At 39.1% G+C, this 20,037-nt stretch overlaps 1 protein-coding gene across 10 annotated transcripts in view; it reads right to left on the bottom strand.

Moving 5' to 3' along the window:
- LDB2 (LIM domain binding 2) overlaps positions 1 to 20,037 on the bottom strand; it is a 369,029-nt gene that overhangs the window by 193,882 nt on the left and 155,110 nt on the right. For 3 of the 10 annotated variants that reach the window (XM_010401863.3, XM_010401865.3, XM_010401864.3), the window contains exon 1: positions 19,161 to 19,680. In XM_010401863.3, coding sequence (XP_010400165.1) covers positions 19,161 to 19,292 — 132 coding nt within the window. In that variant the 5' untranslated portion in view covers positions 19,293 to 19,680. Of the gene's footprint in view, positions 1 to 19,160; positions 19,681 to 20,037 lie in introns of those variants that run through there. The other 7 variants (XM_010401860.3, XM_039551138.1, XM_019287349.2 and 4 more) reach the window with 6 other exon arrangements.

Here is a 20,037-nt window from a genome sequence, read left to right as displayed (position 1 = left end):
TAAATTAAAGACTGCAACTATAATTTTGGACTTTCTTTCTTATTACAAAAGCAAAATAACATCTTTGCTCAGCAAATAAATTCTTAAAAATCAAGAATCAGTCCAAGTGATTCCATAAGTCACCTTGGGATGACATGCTGTAGCAATAACCAGAAACAAAGAGAATGTCACAGACACAGAAAAGTCACTACAGTCTTTTTCTTAACTCACGAGCAGAATTTTAACAAGGAGATTGTACAATTCATCAGTACCTCTTTCTAGACTGCAGACAGCTAATCGGGTCTGTGGTACGGTTTTTCAGGGCTATTATTATTATTATTATTATTACTACTATTATACAATTACACTGTGATATGAAACTACAATGTTTTCAAAACATAATAACAAGTATCTAAAACATATGTTGATGAAGATGTACTAGTGTGCCTCCAACATTTAATTACCGACACTTCATTAAAAAATGTCTACAGTCCAAAGAGGGGTTAGTTAATGGCACAGATTGATAGCTAAAAATACAACCTCATACCCAAGGATTTTTAAACTAGACTAATCATAGAAGTTAATGATTTCCCCAAATTTTTCTTGAATCATGTCTCAAGAGTACGCAGATCATTTTCCCTTTTAAAGGCATCTAGATTTCACACCATGGCTAGCCATGGCTCCTACATGTATAAACTCAAAAAGTAAGGTAAGAAGTAACTAATACTCAAAAAACTTCGAGGACAGTTTAGACAGTAAAAGTGCAATGAAAACAAAAATATTTAGGTCTTAGGTTTTTTTTAACAGAAGCCATGCTTTGGTACTCAACATAGAGTAGATTGCGGAATAGCACAATAATTATGAAACTATTACATAAAAATTAATACAAGATTTTTTTACAATTTTAATAGAAATTAGTAGTCCATGATTGAAAAAAAACCCCATAAATACAGATGTTTCATAGAATCATAAAAAGGGTTGGGCTGGAAGGTTTCAACCCCCTGTATTAGGTAGGAGCAACTTTCACTAGACCAGGTTGCTCAGAGCCCCATCCAACCTGGCCTTGGACACTTCCAGGGATTTGGCATCCACAACCCCTCTGTTCCAGCACATCACTACCCTCACAGGGAAGTTCTTCCTCATACCTATCTAAATCTGCCCTCTTTCAGTTTAAAGCCATCCCCCTTGTTTTATCACTACAGACCCTTGTAAAAAGTCCCTCTCCAGCTCTCCTGCAGGCCCACTTTGGCTACTGAAAGGCTGCAATAAGGTCACCCCAGAACGTTCTCTTCTCAGGCTGAACAACCTCAACACTCAGTCTTTCCTCAGCCTTTCCTATTTAAACTTTTCTCAGCCTCTCCTGTTTAAAAGAGATCAAGTTGTAACACTGTGGGAATTGCATCTGAGAAAGAAGTAATGCCGAAAAAATTCTAGAGACTAAAAATTTATGTATACCAAACTAAACATTACCAATTATTACACACAAGGTTATGTATAGTGATGATAGTAACAGAAATACTTAAGAAGAGTGAGTCTAAAATGAGAACTTAGAAAGGGACTATGACAGGTATAAAACTTCACATGAAATTTAGTACTTGATTTCAGGAAAGAAGCCCATCCAAACTCAGATCAACCAAGGCCAACTTATGAAAAGTGAAAATATTAAGCTCTGAAAATACACAATTGTTCAGATGTGTAACATGTATTTTTTATGCTCTTATATTGTATCTATTTCATTGGCTGTATTCCAGTAGAATAAGGTTTACATAAAAAGCTTTGCAGTGTTTTTTTTTATTATGTGAGTTCCTTCAGATCCCCTGCAGCAGCATAAAAATTTAACCATTTTTTGTTACTAATCTAAAGAGAAGTTGGCCTAATTATATTGGTAATTGATTATAATTAACACAACATAGCATAGTTAACATGACACTGGCACTGATGTTAGCCCCAAAGATTTACTCAAAATCTGAACACAATTCAAAATGAATGATAGATAGGATTTTCTAAGACATTTTTCTGTTTCATCATTTTTCTGTTGTGAATCACTTCACTTAAAATATGTAAGATGTCTAATGGAAGAACAACTTTACAGGCAAAAATTTGACAGGACTGGGGAGAGAGTTGTGATGTAGTCTGTAAAATGTGGTGCATGTTCCCAGTAGGAGGAACAACCTGGAGACACAACATGGAAGAGAGAAGAGGGCACCAAAGGAGAGATGAAGCAAGAGAGCTTGCAAAAAACAAACATTAACTGAAAGCACCATTTGGAGTGACTTCAAAGCAAGTCTATGAGACTCTGCAGACATCACCGTCTGTCACATACTTCTAAGGATTTGAACTCTCAAGGGGCTACTTCCTGCAAGACATGTACATCTTAACAGAAGAGATTAGAGATACATCATGAACTATCTATTCCTGACTATTTATCATGATAAACCTGCCAAGTGCATTAAATTTGCATAAAAGGATGTGGTCACCTTTAATAAGCCACCTATTTCTCGATTTCTCAGTGACAAAAACTGAATTGAAACACATTTAGTAAGAGTGCTGCAACTAATCATTGAGCAGGCAATCTTTCACAGAACTGCCACACTATGATCTAGCTCCAGGATTTTGTAAATGTGCTCTTTCATTCATAGCATAAGTTTAAGTTGCTAGGTATTACAACATAGTGCATCTCTCTAAATGAATAAGAAATGCCAATTTAAACTTGTAAAACAATAAATCTCTCTTACAATGTCACTTAAAAGGAAAAACCCACAGCACTGGTATTTTGAATGATAATCGGTGGTGGAATCATCTGTATTCATTGCAGTTCCCTGTATCAGCAATGTAGGTTCTGGGTGAAACTTCAACAAATTTCAGGTTTTTTTAAGTTTTTCTGCTGATGTATCTAACATTTTCATGTGTACTTGTGACAACACCCAAAGGGAAATCCTGAAGGGTATTCAAACCTGTGCAACCTAGTTAACATTTGTTGATAAATAATATATTAGCTTTCCATGAGTTACTACTTCAGTATAGTTTTTTAGATACATCCTAATGGAGTTTTAAATGTAGCTCATCAAGGTAAGACAAGTAAGCTAAGTATGTCATCTTTGCTAGAGGTTATCATCCAATCTTGAACTTTCATGTCAGGTCACAAGAAATTTCAAAATGCCCTTTTAAAGACACTGTATGCTACACCAGGAAACCCTTTTGCTTTTACTGTTCCCTTTGGGTTAGTAATGTCTATAAAGATGGTATTTAAACATTTGCCTGTTCATGGTCACTCAGACCAGTATATTTGCTGGAAAGTCACTTCTGAAAACCTTTCCCTTCCTAAAGCTAACACTATTTACTGTATCATTCTCCCATTTCCCTGAATCCAAAAGTAAAGAACAGAAAATTCTGGTAAAACTCACTAAGGGAAGCAGATCTTGAATGCACCTGTTCTCTGAAAGTATTCATCCTTTTTTCTTTCTCTTCCCCAAAGTGACATGATTTCCAGTTAATTCTTTCCAGATGTTATGTTCGGAGTCTTCAGTGAAATCAGCAAGCCACAGAAAAAATCCCAAATATATTTTACACGAGTATTTCTGCAGGATGGAAGAGACTTGGCCTCAGCTGAAGGATCACTACCTGGTACTGCACTCCTCTTTCCACCAGCCACTATAAATAGGACTTACCATCTTGCTCCAAAATGCCTGTAATGCTCCAGTTCGTTAACATGGATGACAAGATCTCCTGTTTCTAGTGACTGGTCCCTGTGACAACAGGATACAGTTCCTTACTGTTGGCTGACTGGAGCCCTTCCTGCAGCTTCGGCTGTGGGTGCTGAGGATTCCATACGCTGTATGTGCAGCCGTCCGGAGCCTGCGGGCCAGCAGCACAGCCATACTGCAGGCTGCCCTCTGCCAGCACCTCATTAACGACAGCAGTGCACACGATTCTGCAGCTTAGGAACCAAATGTATTGGCTGAAGGAGGAGCAAGGCAGAAAGATGTACAAAGAAAGCATCAAGAGTCTGCAGGCCCAGATGTTTCAGCCCCAACACAAGAATTGCCTCGTTCAGGCGGAGATGCTGCTGTCGAAGTGCAGGGCTGTCCTGTGGAAAACCTGATTGCATTCCCACCCAGGCCTTTCTTTAACTGACCTCTGAAAAAGCCCAATAGCTGCATTGCCTATTGTACCTAGGTCAGTCTTTAACTACATATTTACAGTCTGCTAGATACTGTGGTGACAGAGCATCTCAGAGGCTGCAATCCCCTAGCCTGCACCCCGCTCTCTCCACAGACTCCAAAGGAGCACAGGAGAGCAGAACAGATTTAGCAGAGTTTGTGGAAACGGCCTGGGCCCCTGGTCTAATAGCCTCCTTCCAAGTGCAAAGGCAAGCTAATAACCAAGCACAGTGTCCTTTGATGAGGCTGTGGGCAGGGGTGTATTTGACAGCAAGAAAACTTCATTCAATCACCTACCACTGAAGATGCAGCAAGGTTGCACCTCCAATGCATAGCACATAGAAGGGAGATAAATGCAAGGGTGAAGCATTTTCTGCAAGAAGTCATGAGAAAATTGAAGAGTCTTATCTTTGGGAACAACTTGGTAAAGTCTTTCTGTCACCACAATAAACAGATGAACCCATGTTCACCACAGTTATCCCCTTCCTAGAGATTCCTCTGCAATTACAGAGGTGGCGTCCCAGCTTTCCAGCCCAAATCACTTCTCCTTGCAACTGTTTGTGTTGTGAGAGCTTTCTTTAATGGATTCATGCTCAAAGCGTAAAAGCCAAGCAGCCATACACACTTCAATATTTAAAAGCATAAATAGAAATCTTAATAGATCCCAGATGTTTCATTTCCTCCAGCCCTTGTCAGTGATTGAGTTGGTGCTGATGTAGATGATTTTTTAAGATCAGTGGTCAGTTTGATGCTGAAAAAAGTTTAGATGTCTGGGAATTTCAAATGCAATTCCTAGAAATAAATAAAGTACATCTGTGAATGCAAGCGGCTGTTATTTTGTAAACTTATTTTATGGCCTGAAATGCACCCACAGGTTTTAAATACAACTGAGTGTGACAGTAACATTTTGTCAAGATATATAAAACCTTGTAGATATAATTATTTCAATCTCATTTTCTCAGCAAAAGAACTCAAAGGTTCATAGAAATAACAAACTGAAGGAATCCATACTTTATATGACGCTGGTGATATTGAAGCTAATGAAGAACTTGCTATTTATTTGAGCAGAGCTCAGATTTGATAGCTGTATCCATTTTTCACTTATTAAACCACCAAGTTACCATTTACCATACCAAGCAAATAAAGCACTATACAGAAAGCATGTCTACAAAAACAAGCTGCTGGGCCCAGTAACTCAGATCATGCTGCCACACACAAGTCTGCAAGTGCAGTGAGCAGCTCAGTTCTCTCATTCTTGTTTTTACTTATTTTTCTTAGTCTCCTAAATAGAAATAAATGTGGGGTGGGGGAGGGGAGGGAAGGAGAGGGAAGGAGAGGGAGGTTGAAGCTCATATTTAGCTTGTACAGACCCATGATGTGTGCACTTGACGTCATAAAAATGCTGTAAGTCTGCCAGGTCAGCAGCCACAAACCCCAAATGCTGCCAGTTGCAGACTACGCAGACACTAAAAGGCTATGAATTTCATTTTATCATCTTTCCTCTTCCCAGTAAGGCAGTAGAAGCTAGCACCTGCTGGAGGAAAACACTGGAAAATATTAACTATGGATATCCAGGATTTGGTTTTGATCAGTATTAGAATAACTCCAGTGACAAATCCTGTAAAATTTGGTTTTTATTAATACAGCTAACAATATAGGCTTTGTAGTCCACTTTTCAAGGAGTGTCGATAAGCTCGGCTAAATTACGTACTTCGTACAGCCTGCCAGATCTACCTGCTATTCTGCTAATTTATGGGCCATACATTTCTCTCCACCTAAATTCTGCTTGATAAAAACTTCACTCAGTTTCTGTTATTTGTTTTGCTACACACTACTCCTTAATAACGAGTGCTGCTTGTTCTTATCTGTGCTCTATTACACCTTCCACATTTTGTGAAATTGTAGTGCAAACATAATATAAGCCCCTGAACACAGTTTTATCACAGAGCCAACTATGGACAACACTGAAAAGCTGAATATTTCCTGTCCTTTTGGAAAATCCATTAGAATAGGCAGGTTCCACAAACCCAAGTTTTTGCTGTACCAGCTTCTGCACCTTGTTCCAGCACCTTCATATACAAAACCAAATGCTCATTTTATTGACTTAAACAAGAAATCTTTGCATGGGATGAGGAGCTGAAGTTACAAGATCAAACTGGAGCAAACCTAGGAGGCTTGTGATAGAGAAAAAGAATACATTTTTTAATTTTTTTTTTTTATCACAACAGCACCACTGGCCTACAAATTATGTTATTTGCAATTGTGCATCTGTGTGTCATCAATCTCCAAGGAAGGGAAAGACTGCTGGGCTGAGCTCTCAATTTATGTTTCTCAGTTGACTCTTGTAATCACACACAGTGTTCTCAACCTTACTGCAGCTATTCTGGTAACAAAATTTGCACACCAGGTGGGTTTAACCAAGTTCCCATGGTCCTAATAGTTTCGTATACTTCCTAATAATAATCTTGAAAGTTATATAGGTAGTTGTGTCTCTAAAAAGCCACCTTCAGCAAAATTGGGAGAGTTCTTTCTTCTCAACAGGAAAAACATTTTAATAAAGTAGCTAGTATATGCCTATAAAAATGGTGAGAAAAAATGCTATTTAAAAAAATTCACCTTTTTTTGATGCTGCCTTTAAATGTGGCATTAAACAAAGCTAAGGGAATTCTGGGGTCCACAGGTGATGAAAGGTGCCAAAACAGCATGGACACAGAGCAGGATCCCCTGACAAGGATCCTTGGTCCTGCAACACTGTAACCCGGATAAGGCATTAATATTCATACTCTAAACTGCGATTAGAAAGGAGGCTGGAGCTCTGTGCAAGGGTGGGCCTAACCCAGCAGAGGTGCAGCGAACTGCTTCGCTGCCTTATTGAAATTCAGTCCATCTAATTGATACTGCAGAAGGCAGTAGCATAATGAAACAGAGCAGAGATCACTTCAGTAGTTTTATCAATCTATGCTCTCCTGCTCCTGACCAATACATAACCCCACACAGGACTTCACTCTTTCCAACTTCAAGCAGTCCTAGGAATGATTTAAGTTTCTATAATATGGTAACTATTAAGATATTTCTATTAGATCACCATTCAGAAATGTATCAAGACTGTGACTTCCTTCATTTGTACAATACCAAAAATGTATTGGTTTTGCTTAAGGTAGCAAAGTTTCTTTCAAAATGACAATTTAAACAGCACCTTTTCCTCAAACCCAGAATAAAACACTTATAATGACCTCATTTATTTGTGAGCAAATACAGGTAACACCTGTTAAAAAGCAAAATCCATTAGACTCTGGGTAGTTTTGGTACTGTAAGTAGTCTCCAAAAGGCAACAGATGTGGGGACGGGGGAGGGGGAAGTTCATTTTGTCTTTTTAATATTCAAAGTGGGTCTGTTCTCACTGGCTAATTAAATCAGTAGAGTGCAAACAATAAAAGAAAAAATAAGTGTTGCCTTTCTTCCCTAGAACAACCTCCCTGATTCATCTCTACTTATTACAAGAACTTAATTTATTACCAGACTTTACAATATTCCTTCCCCAAATCATCATGAAGTAAGATACATATTCCACAGCACCAGTTCCCATCATAAAGAATATGCTTTTCCTGTGGAATTTAAGATAGAATGTTTTTTCCACTACTAAGAAAATATGGGCTTAGAATGAGCTTCTTTGATTGACATGAAACTACTGAAGAATCACACTTAAAAAGCAATAGATTTAATAACAATATCAGACGCACAAATCAACCAGCAGAATGCTGCCTTAAATATATTTGTAGCTGCTTGGCAAAGCCAGTAGATTTGTATGGGTGTCCTGAATTACTTGAGAAGTAACAAAATGTGTTAATAACATTAAACAGTCGTCTTCCAAGAACTTAAGACTATTATGGTACTTTCTAGTCAGATAATTCCTTCTAGTGCATAAATACATGTAATATCAATTAATATTTTTTTTTATTTATGACATCAAAATGTCAAAGGTTTACATAGATTTGGGTTTGAAAGTATTTTAAATACTACTAACAACTTTTAGCCTTTAGTTACTTACAATACACAGCACAATAATAAAAACATGCTGCAGATACAGAGCAGAACTCCACTGTTCTAGCACCGTACAAGAACAGAGAAGGTGGCCCCTGCCCCAAGAACCTTACAGTTAAGGTGCACATTGTGAAGACAAGGTAATATGAGTATCAGTAACCACCTAATTTTATGAGCATAATCAATATACCTGTGCATGAAATAAGGCAGAGTCCTGGGCTGCTACCTCTTCCCACACCATCAAGTTAAATGCAAGTTTGGGCATGTATGTCTACGTGTTATGTTTAAGTGACAGCACTGTGGACATACCTAAAGATAAGGGACAATAAAGGGATGCAGACCCTTCACATCATAAGCGTGTATTCAGCAATAAGGTACTATTTGGCAACAGAAGGCAACTTTTTCAGCCCAGTTGTTACCTAGTTTTTGAAAGTATCAGAGCCAAGAAAATTGTTATGGGACATAATGGATGAGTTTACAGGCAACTGCTCTCAGATGCTCAGGATCATGGTGGAAGAAAACATGGACATGCTTGTTTGAAGATGTAACATGTGACAATCAAGACACTATTGTCAGGTACCGTGAGTTCCTGAGCATTTATAAATGCACTGTTCTTTCTTGGCTCCATGCACTACTGGCCTAATTTTAAGTTTACTGATAATTTCTCAGCAAAACACAACTTCACTGTGGTTAATGAACTATCCACAGCTGAAAAACAGATCTATTTAATCCCAGATTCACGGCTGTACAGACTTACATGCTCATTGCCAAATGCTAACTATAACCTAGTTGAACATACCATTTAGAACATACTCAGTATCAAAAAGTACTCTGCACCCTTCAAGCATTCTTTTGGTTAACCAAATTAGTGGTTGCAAACAAATAAAATATTTACTCTGTACTGCATCCAAAACCAGTGTTTCTTTATGTAATCTGACTGATGAGCAAACACCAAAGTCATGGAGATAATAGCCGCAGTTCAGACTTAGCAAAATGATGCCCCAGCTTATGCCACTTAGCAGTAAAATACATACTATAAAGACACAAACAGAAATGAGCCCACTAACACCTAATTTAACTGTATCTTGAAAGCACAGTATAGTAACCCAGACAAGAGATTTCTGTTGGCATTTGAATGAAAGGACATTTGTCAATACTCATTAACCTCTGGCTTTTACCTGCTAGTTTTCAAAAAGATGCTTCTGTTGGTTCACAAGCCACAAGGTGTCACAGTGGCTCAAGTGGTAGGATTCTTGTCAGTCCAGACACGCAGGTTGTGGCTTCAGGTTACATACCAGAGCTAACACCACTCTGTACGAGGAAGTCTGTGCTACACTGCATATTTAGAAGCGCAGCCCTTTGGATGCAACAATCAGTCAAGGTGCAACTTGGTTGCCTCAGGATGTTTTTTATATGGGCATTAAACACTCTAACAGCACTGTCAGGGAACAGAAGTACTTGGTGTGCTGGCATCTTGACCAATTTTTTTACTTTGTATTATTAATCCTGCCAGTGTTAGAAGTACTAAAAAGAGTTGAGCTAATCATTCATATCAAATAAAAAATTTTATGAATTCCACTTTGTTCTACCAAGGGTTTCTAGGAATCAGTAACAATTTATTTGAATGCACCAATTTTTCAAATTTAAGACATATTTTTGCTCATCTTTCACAACAAGCAGTGTGCTATAAGCATGTAATATTCTGCTAAAACCATATGCTGTAGTTGGTCATATATTGTGTGTTACTCTTTTGCATCCTTGACTGGATGAGCACAGATGGAGCTAGAGCTTAAAATGCCAGGAAGCTTAGAAAATTTTTACCATTTTTCTAATGTAATTGCACACTAAGCAGGATTCCGTTCCATGAAAAATTATGCATATACATCATATTTACTGACTTGTAATTTTCCCATTGCAACCAGCCATTGTTATTAATTTGCTTTACATTCATGCACCAGCCAGTCCTCACTGCAAAGCAATCAGAGATTCTTCTCTTGTGGATTTAACTTCTAAGTATCATGGTTCTATTTGGGAAGTAAACTCAAAACAGGAAACACTGCCTCTCAGCTTAGCCCATATAAAATAAGCAAATTCTTTCAAGAATGGTTAACAAATTGATATTTGCATTCTGCAATTATTTGTAAGAAGAAAATCCCATTGATCAAACATTCACAGAAACGCATAAAGAGCATGAACATAGCCAAAGCAAATTCACTGCTAAACTCAAGTGAATTGTCACGGAAATTTTTCATGTAGTATTTGTTGCACTCAGGTAATGAACATTTACCCAGTGTGTTGGCTTTTCATGTCCCATTATTCATGCCAACACATTCATTAAAATGGGCCTATGCTATTTAACATAATCAGCAGTGTGCATAGGTGTGGCCTTCAAAGAGTTATTACCACAGTTTACAGGCATGCTGTTTATAAATACAAGCAGAACCCCAGTCAGTGCAAAATGCCAAGTTTCCCAAAAAACATATGGTAATTTTTGCTGTGTAAAATGGATAGATGCACTATATAATGCATAATTGCATCACATTATATCTGAACTTCTAATTGCTTAAAACGATACTTCAAATCACATCAACATTATTACCTAATTACCCTAAGGGTTAACTGATACTCCAGTGATTAAGTCTAGGTGGAAGTGATGGAGCTATTGTATTGCTTTCATCCACTACAGCAAAAGGTATGGCTGCAAACACACATCTCAAATCCGTATCCTGTGAATGTTTTCAACATCTTGGTATGGAGAAAAAAGGTGGAAAAATGAACACCAAAAGGAAGGAGGTCCCTCTTGCAACATGCTGAACAACAAGAATTATTTTCATTTGCTCTAAAGGAACTATTTTATATCAGCTCTTTTCCTTTGACATTATTGTGATGCAAAATAGAGTAACATGGTAACATTTTTGGTACTTAAACCAGCTACAAGAATTATGGAAGATGGTGAGTGACAGTAATCTGAAAAGGCAAGTTACTATCAGAATGTGAGGGAGTAAAACAGACAGCTGTAGGCCTTTCTCCACTGCCAAATGACCCATGCATGAGACTTTTGTAAACCACAGAAAGAAAAGATAGCATTCTAGGTGTGAGGCATTTCATATTCCCCTTTTCCACCTATAAAATGCTGTCCTGGTTGCAAACCTGGAGGCAAAACAGGTGTCATGCCTGCCTTGCCCACCTCACCTTGGAGCATGTCTAGTCCATAGATGATGGTTAGGAATGCTGGTGCTGCTGAGTGCCTTCCTAAGGGATGAAGTATGCTGAAGGTGCTTCAGCATAAGAAGAAATAAAATGAAAAAGTTTCACTCTATTTACTTTCCTGTTTTCTGAGCATTTTCCTCTCTTCAAGTAACTACTGTGTTTAAAGATTTAGAATATTTCCTTTTGTATAATGTAGTCATTAATATCCCAGAAATCTCTTTGTAACCTGCTCTAGGACAGATGGCAGCTATTTGTCTGATAAAATCTTCTGCTAATGGCTGAGGCAAAACTACACAACTGGAATAAAAAAAATCACAGTAAGGTACATAAAATACTTCAAATGTACAATGTGCTTAAAGTCATAATTTTCTCGATTTACTACTTTAGAAAATAACCTAATAAAAATTTAGCTAGGAAAAAACTAAATGTTTGAAAGTCCAAAAGGAAAGTAAAAATAGTCCACTGCACCTGTAATATAAGACTGCACATAATACTCAAACAGGGTCAGTTGTTTCTTCCATGTATTTCATTTTTCAAGAATAAGTAAAGTGCATCTATTATTCAATCTAGTGAGTCTGCTTTAATCAGGGGGTTCCAAATATGATCACTTTTAAACACACATAATGTTTCTTTGTCCTTTGAATGCAACACATAAAGTCATCCAGCCAGGCACTGCAGTTCTTTTGGATGTTCTAGTCTGCAGCTAGCAGTTGGGTAAAACTCATGGGATCTAGACAGATACCAAATCTGCTTTATGTGAGTAATCTGATGTCAAAACTGTACCCACAGATTAGATTTCCCCCTCCCCTTTTTAAACACACATACAAACAATGCTCCTGCTTAGCTAACTAGGCCTGGCAAGCTTAGAATTGGGGAGGATGGATATCAACAGGTACTGCAGATTACATATGACAGATTTACAGCAACATTCCAACTCATTACATGCTCCAAAGGATGCAAAGACCTAACTATTTGGCTTGCAGGTGACTGGACAGTAGATTTTAAGTACATTTAGAAACCTACGTAAAGCTATGGCTTTACTGCATCAGTTCTGAGTTTGCCATTCTGCTCTGGACAAGCACCTGAATGTGAATATTGACAACAGAAAGACCTTAGGGAGAAGTTCTAGTGTGATAGTTATATTTTGGCTGTAGTTATCTGAGTTCCTCATAAAGAAGTAGTCTGCTATGCTCAAGTCTCATGCTTCAACCCAAACCATTCAGTGAGTCTGTGATTGAAGTCTGTATGCTGAGGATGGGAACACCCCCTGGCCAGCAGCTTCAACATGGGCATGCCTTATTGTCAATGCTGTAGAAACATCAAGGTGGTGCCAAGCCGACCTAAGTCTCATGGAGAGGACAGCCTGTTGCTGTAAAATTTATGGGCTTTGTAAAGGCTCCACAGTACCAACAACTCTTGAATCCTGAAAAGGTGATAGGTTTAGAAACACACCAAGTCCTACTTCATGTTTAGTTCTGAAAAGGTCTCATTTTTCCAGAGCAGTTGGTTTTTCACTAAGCTTTTAAGGCATGGAAATGCTGGAGTTGTTTCCAGAGGCATCAGCTGTTCCCATACTGAGGTTTAAGTTCTGCAGGTGGGTCTAGCTGATTCCCTGTTACCTCAGAAGTACCAAGTGGACTCTTCAGCTTACATCAATAATTTAAAGGCTTTAGTTTAGTAGGGCATGGCTGTCAACCACGATGTGATAGAAACAGTATTCTGACCATAAAGTCCTTTGTCTCTGAAATTCTGACAGTAACCAAACACAGAAAGAACGTACCAGGGAACGAAGAAATATGCAGGTCTAGGGAGAAGATTTTAGCCAGGGATTTGGGGATGTTTCTCTCACTATTAATTTTTTCTAATAAGTAAAACCAATTGAGACCTGGCCAACAGATCCTGCCCTACCACAGTCTTTTTTGGAGAATAATTATCAGCCTCTTTGGGGCAACCTTGCTCCTGCTACAATCACCCCTCTAAGGCATCAAGCAGCCCAGCAACAACTTTTGGAAAACAGCACCTGGAAAAACTGGGGATCTATCCTGACCTGTTTACACAGAACAGTGCAGGAACGAAGGCTCTTATTGTGGAGGAAACAACCGAACAAAGTATCAGCATGAAATGCCTGTTTATAGTAGATATGCAACTTCTGGCAAAGAGATGAAAAAAAATACCAATTGAAGTAAGAAGTCCAGCTAAAAAATACTGCAAAGAGTTTAGCAACCTTACCCCTTTTAAACAAAGAAAGTGTATATACCAAACCCAAACTATTTTCTTTTTTTATCTGATCTTGCAATCTTACTGCAGGCAAAACTCCAGCTTAAATAAGAGCACAGGACTGGGGTCCTTGTTATGATCTCTATTTTGTTCTTTCTCACTAACCAACAGCTTCTATTTTGGAGACTAGATCTGCATAGTAAATCTTGTTTACATCAGGGAAAGACGAAGTTTAAGGGTTTTTCTAAGTGGATTTACAGCTTAAAGAATAAAGAATGAAAAAGAGAAGAGTAGCAAAGGTTTAGTTATAGAAAATTATCTAATAAGCATCAGAGTGATTGCAGGCAAGACCCATTCTTACACTTTTGCACTGACTCCTTCTCCACCCTCACCAGCCCCTACCCCCAAAAGCGGCATGTGTGCAGTTTCCATTCTATTATATGACTTTTTCTTTGGAGGGAGGTGGGCAGGAGCAGCAAGATATCCCTCATCGTAAGCTAAGGATCAACATGTAAAGGAAGTGGAGTCTTTTTTTCTCCCCTGGCCTCATAAGAATTGTTAGTTTGCAACAATTTTAATTGAAAACAGCTGCAACTGAAATTTTTTTAACGGATAAAAAACATGTATGAAATAAAAGACAATCAGTAAAAAGAACCTTGAATCCATTCTGAAGTCAGTGTCTGCCTAAAGGCATTCAAGGGTTTTAACACTGACCTTTTAGTTTCAGCAAAGCTTGGTTCATAAGTACTCTCAAAATACTTTACTCATGCTCCTAGAATTGCTAAGTATTAGTGTATTTGTGGGTGAAAGAATATTTCCCCAAAATTACTTTGAGACAGAAGTTTATGTGTTTTCCCCTCAACAAAACAAACTCACTGGACAAACTCAGACTTATGTACACAATATGAGAGATCTGTTTGCCATACTAAGTTGCTAGGCGAACAAATGTGATGTCACAACACAGATTTTTATGACTAATCTATTAAAAATGCATCAGGAAGAAGAAGATTATTTCATCAGATAGCAATGTGAGGAAGAAAAATAAGACACTTTCATTAAACTGCAGAAAATTTGTTTTGCTTGTTTTACTTTAAATATTAGGTTGCATATGAATGTCTGTGTAAGCTTCCAGTTCATTTAGCAGCTTTTAAATCATCATAACACCCTCCTTTATTTTCCTTTTAATTTTCTTTATATATTTTTCCATCATGAAATCTGTTAAATTCACTATACAGTTTAATATGAGTTCAATATATTTGATTAAGCTGATTGTCTTTAAAACAAATATGCTACTAATCAAGGTTTCTAGTCACCCCTAAAACACTGCTCTTAGCCAGAGGGAAAGCTGTGTTTTGCATCCAGTGGTGATGTAAAGCATAATCTCTTGTAGTGACAGAGAGATACAGGTGAATTTAATATATTGTGATACACAAAATTTCTAACAATACAGGGGACTAAATAAACTAGTGAAAGGCTCGATAAATTTCTTTGATTACTGACAATAAAGCAACACCTCAAACTTTAAACTGTCAGCAACTTTAAGTGATCTATTCACAGCACACTGTAATGTTACTGAATAATTATATACAAAATATAGTCACCATTTTTAAGTGTGAGAAATTTCAAATGATTAAAAATTAGAACAGAAAAAGATCTACAACATCAAAGAGGGAAAAAGGTGCCTTTTTAAACATCAATTTTTATGAAAAACAGAGATATTTACCTATGTTGTGTATTGCTACCTAGAACTTCAGAAACTGCTGGTTATGCCACAACAGGATTCCTTTCTTGAAATGTTAAACTAACAGAGATATAAAAAATACTAAGATAAACCAAGTATGAGTGAATGGGAAAGAAATCCTCAAAACCACACACAGAGTGAAACAGCTGCATTTTGTTTAACCAGAAGTTAATCAACTATGAGAGAAGTAAGCAAGATTTATCTTTATATCTGCCAGAGATTATTAAACATTTAAATATTCATTTTACTTCTTTAAATAGGGATTGTTGCTGCATTACAAAATGTCACTGGATGCTCCCCAAATATTATTAAGAAAGCATGTATTAATTTAGAAAAAAGTACCACCACATTAGATTTCTTTGAGCAACTTTTAAGGAAGGTACACTGTTTAGTAACTCAGACTCCCTAATTTACTTTAGATCACATAAGAATTAGCTAGGTGGTGGACTTTTGCCAGTACTTACATCATAAAACCACCCCCTGCCTGGGTGTGATTGGAATTCTTTGCCTAAGAATGACCCTGAATTTAAAAAGGCAGTTGTAGGTTCTGTCTGAGGAACCCATAAAGTTATAAGAAGTTTGGAGAGTAAAAGTTTGCACATCTAGCACAGGCTAAAGCTGCTAATTCTTTACTTTCATGACTTCCATTTCTTCCTAAAGAAAACAAGAACAACAAAGATAGCTATGCTGCATCTAAATGACCTTTCTTTATCACTCTGTACTTTGTCTGCTTAATACACTGAGCACATCCTTCACACTGACTGTTATTCCCTTCCACCCAATGCTGACAGAAACCGGAGTGGAAGCAGCAGATTTCTCAGGAAGGGTCCCCAAGCCCTGAGCCATTTTAGGGACACCACTACCACCCCCAACATACCATCAACCCTGCTTCTGGAAGACCAGGAACAGAAATGGCATTTACTGGTGGATTCCCCAATGGTGTTTCTACCAGCCTATTGGCTTTTTTTTTTTTTTTAAATAATTTCTCACCTACCTGAAAGCTTTGGAGAACTGTTACAGGAATTCACTAGAAAGGGAAGGGAGAGGAGAAAACAGATAGACATGACATACAGATACTTCTTCCATAGCCTCTCCATCCATCCTCTGTACAACTTCATTAAATTATGTATGTTTTGCTCTGCCTTGGAGCTTCCACCACTGCAAGGGACAGTAGAGAACCTGGCTCTACAGGGTTATTAAGAACATTTTTATTTTTTATAAAACCAGGGAAATCCCAAAGGCTTTCCATGGATATATTTGGGATAACAGCTGTAGTTTCCCATTTTTTTCATGCATCCCCATTTGCCACTGTCTCTCTGCACAAGTTGGGTCCATGTGGAATCTGCCAGCTTGCTACCCCCAGTCTTTTGGAGAGTTTCTTTGTAATTCCTTTCGCCTTAAGCTGCTTTGCCTGCGCTCACCTACCCCCTGGGGCTCACAGAGCACAAGCAGCCTCCTTCAGAGACCAGTGCCTACATTATTCCAAAGACTGCCTGAAGAGAAACGTTCATGCAGTAAGCCTGTATCACCCAGAGCACAAGCACATTCCTTCCATGACATACTGGGCTCTGGATTCAAAAAATTTAGAGCTAGTTATATATGCTCCAGAAGCCTTCACCTACCAATCCCAAACATGCTTGGAAGTGCATAAAACTGATGTGAAACTTCCACTTCTGACCTGCTCAAGAAGCCAGCATTACTCTTTACAGACTGTCCACACCTAGTCACTTTAGTGTCCCCAGAAACTAGTTTAATTTTTTTGTTTGTTCATTAAGGAGATGTTTTAATTGAAGGATGAATGAGATGAACTGAAGTTAGCTAGAAAACACATTTCAATGGACAACAATGCTTACAACACAGAGCTTATAAACTAAAAAAACAGAGAACCAGAATGCAAACACTGAGCAATCACAAAGCAAAAGAATTTTTATTCTGAGCAAATAAAAGAAATGCTGGAGCATAAGGCCTTCATTAACTAAACACTGTCTGTCAAAGTAAAATGCTGCTGAAACCTAGCAAGGCACTCCTAGCAAGGAAGAGTGGGTTATTGCTTTTTGCCCACATCAATCCATCTGAATTTGTGCAGCAAAAATTGCAGTTAAAGGCGCTGAAGTTTAATTCAGCACATCTCAGCAACGAAGGAGGGGAAAGCTGTTTCAAAAGTCCCTCAAAAACTTTTCTAGTGTAACATCCATAAGGAAGCTACAATCAGGAACTAGTCAATTATTAAAAGTACCACTAAAATAATATGTTAAAAGGCTAAGATAGCACTGACAGCTTTTAGAGCAGGTTGTATATAAAGCCCTGAAGAAATCACTCAGTTATACATATTTGCTCTTTTCACATGAAAAAGTCTATAAATTATTCCATGAATACGTACAGGAATGCAAGGAACAGAGTTGCAGGACACTAACAAATAATCAGTAGCAAACCCCAGGAACCCCCTCATTCTAAACGGCAACAACGCCCTGCAACCAACAACTTGGGGCAAAACTGACAAACACTTGCCATGATTTTGGGAGCAAAGAGCTGCTTGGAGTTCTTAGCCAGCACAAAGTGTATTACCAATTACTCCCCAGCAACGTTTTAAGCCTGGCAGTGGTAACAGTGATAGAAAAGCAGTTACCCCGTGGCGGTACCCAATCAGAAAGCAGGTCACATCTCGTTAGCTGTATCATATACATTAAACGTCACAGATTCTCCATGGCTTAGCTGACAATTCAGGCATGTGTGTTTTATTTTATGATAACCTCATGTTATCTTAAAGAATCACAATACAACAAACAGATCAACCAGAGACCCTTCACCATGCTTTATGGCATGAACCTGGCAGATATTTGTCACTATATAAAGCCATTTACTATAAAAGATTCATACTTTTAAAAAGTATTCTCAGGGCACCACTAATAAACTACTATGAAAAATTGCAGCACCAAGAATGTTTGCTGCACAAACACAGACACATGGACAGAAATGCAGCCTGATTCACTTTCACTTCAGCAGACTTGAAAAGTGTGCTTTATTTAACCATGTAAATAACAAGATGCAGCCCCCTTTTTTTTTTTTTTTTTTTTAATGACAAAAGCATTTCCCTGTCCCATTCAGTATATTCTTTGTACTGGCTGATCTGGATTTTGAAGCCAGGGTGTATAAACCACTAACACATTATACAAAGCATAACCAACAGTGAAGGTAGTTTACATTACTGGGTACTTTTGACAGCTATACGATAAAGTAGTGAACTGACCATCTCTCTTGCTAAAAGCAACAGCATTCTAAATGTAAACACAAATTTCTTTTGTCGGTCGTCCCAAACATTTAAGACTACTTTAAGAGTAGCCCAGGAATAAGTTTTTAAAACTCCGCTCCTCTTTTCAGTTATCATCCATTTTTCATTTTAACGAGTTTACAAAACAAAAGCAGAGAAATGTTCGTCTCTCCCCCTAAACCTGCAACATTCCAGAATTAATTTTGTGCAAAAGCCGAAGCAATACTTTGCAATATTATAGCTGTAAATGCCAGCAGGACAGATCCTGAGCAAACAACACACTAAGGCAAAGAAATTTCCTGAGACCAGTATTATAATCAATCCTGAAGTGCTGTACTGTAATTTCATGATTTCAGCCTAAGCTGGTATCTCCTCAAAGAGTTGCTCTGCGTGGAAACATAATGAGGGATTACCCAATTAAACTACTAAATTAATTAGGGTTCATGCCTGCATATACTGTACTGTCTAGTGGGACGCTTCAGCTGGAATTCGGGCTGAAACCTACCACGGTCCATGCACAGGAAAACAAGGCTGGGGGACTTACCTCCGTCCGCGACTGCAGCCTCTTGTTCATTTCATATATTCGGTACTCTGGTTGCACCATGTATGGTGTGTGTCTCCTATAAAATGGGCCAAAAGGAGAAGAATAGAAAGGGTCATGTGGTGTGCTGGACATCTTGCCTGCTTGCAGAGATTCAAGCTACACAGAGTATCATCAACATCCATACAGAGCACATGGGCTGTGTGTTCTTCACAGTACAAAGTAGCGGCGCGCACACACACACAACACATCCAGGCTGCACGCACTGGCTGGGGACTGCTGTGGGAGCCCGCTCCGGCGGAGACGGGCGGGGGGGTGGGGGGAGCGGGAGCGCACAGGCTCCAGACACGGAGAGGGAGGCTGGATAGCTTCAGGCCACCGCCGCTCGGTTTTAAAGCAGCAGTTTCTGGAGGGGTCATTTCCTGTCCGCGCTGCCGACTAGTTCAGAAATGCCATCCCCCCTCTCCGCCTGGCAGAGGTGCGGGTTGGGGTTCGCTGTCCCCCCGCAGGCCCCGCCGGAGCCGCGGCGGGCTCGTTAGCATATAGGTGGTTTAAAAGCTGCCTGAGCCAATCACCCCGCGGGTAATGTCAGAAATGTGATTACTACAAAATACATAAACACAGGCCACGGCCATCCCGCCGCGGGCAGCCGGCGCTTCCCCCGCGCCCGACGGCTCCCGCTGCCCGCCCGGGGCGGCCGTGCCGCGCTGCCCGGGGCGGGGGGGCCGCACCCGGGCACGGCAGGGAGGGCGGCCGGCACAAAGAAATAACCCCGCACGCCACACTTCACACAATGGAGAGCGCTCGGATGCCAGCCGCAGAAACCTCCCGCAAAATGGGAAAGCACAAAGGGGCGGGTGGCAGAGCGGGACCCCCGGAC

This window comes from Corvus cornix, chromosome 4 (assembly GCF_000738735.6).
Source record: "Corvus cornix cornix isolate S_Up_H32 chromosome 4, ASM73873v5, whole genome shotgun sequence".
Lineage (NCBI taxonomy): Eukaryota > Metazoa > Chordata > Aves > Passeriformes > Corvidae > Corvus > Corvus cornix.
This window is presented reverse-complemented; position numbering and strand designations above follow the sequence as displayed.